Here is a 3765-nt window from a genome sequence, read left to right as displayed (position 1 = left end):
CAGGCGGGCACCTCGGGGCGGGGGGGGGGCAAAGCTCCTTTTCCCACGCCTGGTTACCTACCCCCGTCAGAGGTACAAACTCTCGGGAGCTCAGCAAGGGAGTCTGGAGCCGCCCGGTACAGGCAGGACAGGCAGCACCAGGCAGAGCAGGCAGCGCAGGCAGGGGCTCCCTGCCTGCAACCCCCCCAGCCCCGGCAGAGCCGGCCGGCCGAGGAGGGATGGCGGCGTGGGGGGGGGGAGGCTTTTCTGGGGATCTTCTCTCGCCTCTTTTTTTTTTTTTTTTTTTTTTAATCAATTAAAGAAAATAATGCTTTCTGTTTGCCACCAGGCCCCGCCTGCTATTGGCCAGGTCTGGCCACGTGACCAGGAATTGGCTGCAATTTCGCCCCAGTCTCGAGTTTAATAGAGCAAGGTCCCCATACGCCTGTATTATCAGCAATATAACAATTATAAAAAGCCCGAGAACCATCATCATCACTGCCATAAAAACTGAGGCCCTCAGATTTTTTTCCCTCTCCCCCTCCTCCTCCCTCTCCCCCCTCCCGCTTTTTAAACCCTGGGCCCTGGAAAAGCCATGAATTTTGAATTTGAGAGGGAGATCGGGTTTATAAATAGCCAGCCTTCGCTTGCAGAGTGCCTGACGTCTCTTCCCGCTGTCCTGGAGACATTTCAAACTTCATCAATCAAGGACTCGACATTAATTCCTCCTCCTTTTGAGCAAACCGTCCTCAGCCTGAATCCTTGTTCCAGCAGCCAGGCGAGACCAAGGAGCCAAAAAAGAGCATCTCATGGCCTGCTCCAGCTCCAGCCCCAGCCTCCGGCACAGCCCGGCCCCTTGGCAGCGGAATTCCCCTGGATGAAGGAGAAGAAATCGTCCAAGAAAGCTACCCAGGCTCCATCCTCTTCTTCCTCTTCTTCCCCCCCATCATCTTCCTCGGTGCCGGTCCCTGCCGCAGGATCTCCTGCAGGTTCGTATCATGAGGGGGTGAGGGGGTGTTTGCTGAAATCGGAGAGGATCCGAATAATAAACAATCCCCCCACCCCCCCCCCGCCCCAGAGCAGCCCTACCCCAGCCCCCCCTTCCCCAAACAGACTTTGCCCCGCACCTCCCCCGAAACTGTGTCACGCAATAAAATACACGGCAGCAATGTACACAGCCCGGGGGTGTGTGTGTGTGTGTGTGTGTTACTCCTGCCTCCTCCCCCCGCAAATAAAAGAGCAAATTGCTGTAACTTCTGCAAAAGCGAAGAGGGAGAAGGGTCCGTGGGAGCCGGGCTCTTTATTAACTCCAGCGGGGGGACCTGGCAGCTGAGCAACAGCTCCATTTGCTTGACTTTCTCTCCCAGCCCTGATTTTTTTTACAGCTTACAGAGGGGAAAAAAACCAAACCCAACCAAAACCAAAAAAAGCCGAGAGAAGAGCGGAGGGCGGGGGGAAGACGGGTGGGTAATGCGGAGGCTGCTACCAGCAGGATGGGGAGGCGGAAAGAGCGAGAGCAGGATTCTCAGTGTCCAGCACGGTGGGGAGAGCCAGCTTCCCAATGCAAAATAAAATAAATTCACCCCCAAATCCTCCCTCAGCCCCCCAATAAAGCAATAGCCTCTCTCTGAGGCGCCCCTTGGCCGGGGAGCTCAGCAGCCCTGGCCAGGGACCCTCCTTCCCCCGGGACAAAATGTTTAAGGCACAATTCACTGTTTCAGTTATTTTAATGGCACCGTTCAGGTAAATGCTCGGGCAGGAGAAGGGCGGACACCGGAGCTCATTGGCCAGATAATACAGGAATAATGAAATCAAAGCCCCGCAGAGTCCGTCCCCGAACTACTGGCAAAAGGAAGGAAAAAAAAAAAAAGAAGGAATGGGTCGAAATTCCCTTTACCCGCGAAGGCGGCAGAGAAGGAAGGTCTCTAAAGGGAGAGGCCAGGGAGCAAAATCCTTTCTCCTCCTTGGGGCAAGGGGACCGGAGAGTGATTTCCAACCCTCTTCCACAGTGGAAAGAGTTTAATTAAACATTTATTTTCTCCCGTAGCGGCTTCCCCCCTCTCCCCACCATGCTCGTTAGTGCGGGGCACGGCTCTGCCCTGCCCGCAACAGGGAGGGAACGGGTCCAGACCCTCCACTTGCCCCCGCTCCCTCTCTTTGCAACGTGCGGTTTTCTATGTGTTTAAGACATCCAGGGGCTGGCAGACACCAGCGGCTCCAGGAGGCTCCGGACCGCGTACACCAACACGCAGCTGCTGGAGCTGGAGAAGGAATTTCACTTCAACAAATACCTCTGCAGGCCCCGGCGGGTGGAGATCGCGGCTCTGCTCGACCTCACCGAGCGGCAAGTCAAGGTCTGGTTCCAGAACCGCCGGATGAAGCACAAGAGGCAAACCCAGTACAAAGAACCCCCCGACGGGGATCTCGCCTACCCCAACCTGGACGAGGGCAGCGACCCCGCGGAGGAGGCTGAGGAGAGCCCAGCTTTCGGGCCGGCTCCGGAGCCCAGCGGGCCCTACCAAAGCGAAAAGCCGGGGAACGAGGAGCCCGGGAGCCCGCGGTTCGCGGCGGCCGGGGCGGAGCGGGCGGCCGCGGGGGAGCCCGGCGCCACCGCCGGCCCCTCGGACCGTGCCTACCCCGAGAGCCAGGACTCGCCTTTGTTGCCAGAGCTGAGCATCTTCTCGGCAGAGTCCTGCCTGCAGCTCTCGGAGGGGCTTTCCCCCAGTCTCCAAGGCTCCCTGGAGAGCCCCGTCCACTTCTCCGAGGAAGACCTGGACTTTTTTACAAGCGCACTTTGTACTATAGATTTGCAACATTTAAATTTCCAATAGCGACCCCCCCCCCCGCCTCGCCGTTTCTGCCCCTTGCAGGCGCACCAGCCCCATCCCGAGCCCCTGCCAGCTCTCCCCAGTCTCCCGTACGGGGCGGGGGGGGGGGGGCACCCCCAAAACCAAACCCAAGCCATCTCTTATTCAATCACCCCATCCCAATCCCCAGACACTTTCTTTTAAAGCTCCTCACACTGTGGGACCCGAATCACCCTCCCAATATTTATTCTAGAAGGCTCACGGGAAAGAACAGCCCGATTTTTGCTAAATGCAGGTATTTAATTATAGTTTTATTTTTTCCTTATTTATTTTAAAGAAAGCACCCGATAGTTCTCACGCACATCAGAGATGTTAGCCCCCAAGAGAAAACATTTGTAAATCCTTCAGGATTTACTTTCTCAGGAATCAGAACGAGACTTTTAGATTTCTTAATAAAATAATTAATAAAAAAAAAACCAGAGGAATTTTCCTTCCTCTTTTTAAGTTTTAGATGTAGACTATTTATTCAAATCCTTTAATAGTAAATGGCAAATTATTTATTGTACATTATTTTCATAGAGTAAATAAATGTCTTTATAAAACCAAGAAACGTGTCTTGCTACATATTTTGTTCGGAAATGTGTTATTTTTTTGCGTAAATCGTTCGCCTTCCTCTTTCTTTCTTCGCAGTAATGATGTCCTAATAATCTCCTCGTGTGCCTTGAGAGGAGACAAAAGGAATTGCTCCCAACTAACATTTCAAGAGGCTTCGGGAGTCAGAAATTTTTGCTGTATCCAATTCTGTCTGCTTTTTCCTTGAGCTTGGCTTTTATTTATTTTGGCTTATTTTTTACTAAATCAAAGCAGGACATTTGTTTCTAATTTTAACATTTGCTGTTCTATTTTTGCAACTGAAAATCCCTCCTGTAAGGAAATCGCCGGATAAAGGGATGGAAAGCAACACAAAGGCAGAGCTCGG

The 3765-nt window shown here is 53.1% G+C and overlaps 1 protein-coding gene across 1 annotated transcript; it reads left to right on the top strand.

Moving 5' to 3' along the window:
* The first annotated feature begins 396 nt into the window (after positions 1-396).
* On the top strand, positions 397-3307 carry HOXB2 (homeobox B2). The gene is made up of 2 exons (XM_030023498.2): positions 397-968; positions 2167-3307. The coding sequence occupies exons 1-2, from the start codon at positions 575-577 to the stop codon at positions 2808-2810; spliced, it is 1038 nt and encodes a 345-aa protein (XP_029879358.1). The 5' UTR covers positions 397-574; the 3' UTR covers positions 2811-3307.
* Positions 3308-3765: the final 458 nt, after the last annotated feature.

Source organism: Aquila chrysaetos, chromosome 8 (genome assembly GCF_900496995.4).
Source record: "Aquila chrysaetos chrysaetos chromosome 8, bAquChr1.4, whole genome shotgun sequence".
Lineage (NCBI taxonomy): Eukaryota > Metazoa > Chordata > Aves > Accipitriformes > Accipitridae > Aquila > Aquila chrysaetos.
Note: the sequence above shows the minus strand (reverse complement) of the source record. Positions and strands in the feature narration are given on the sequence as shown.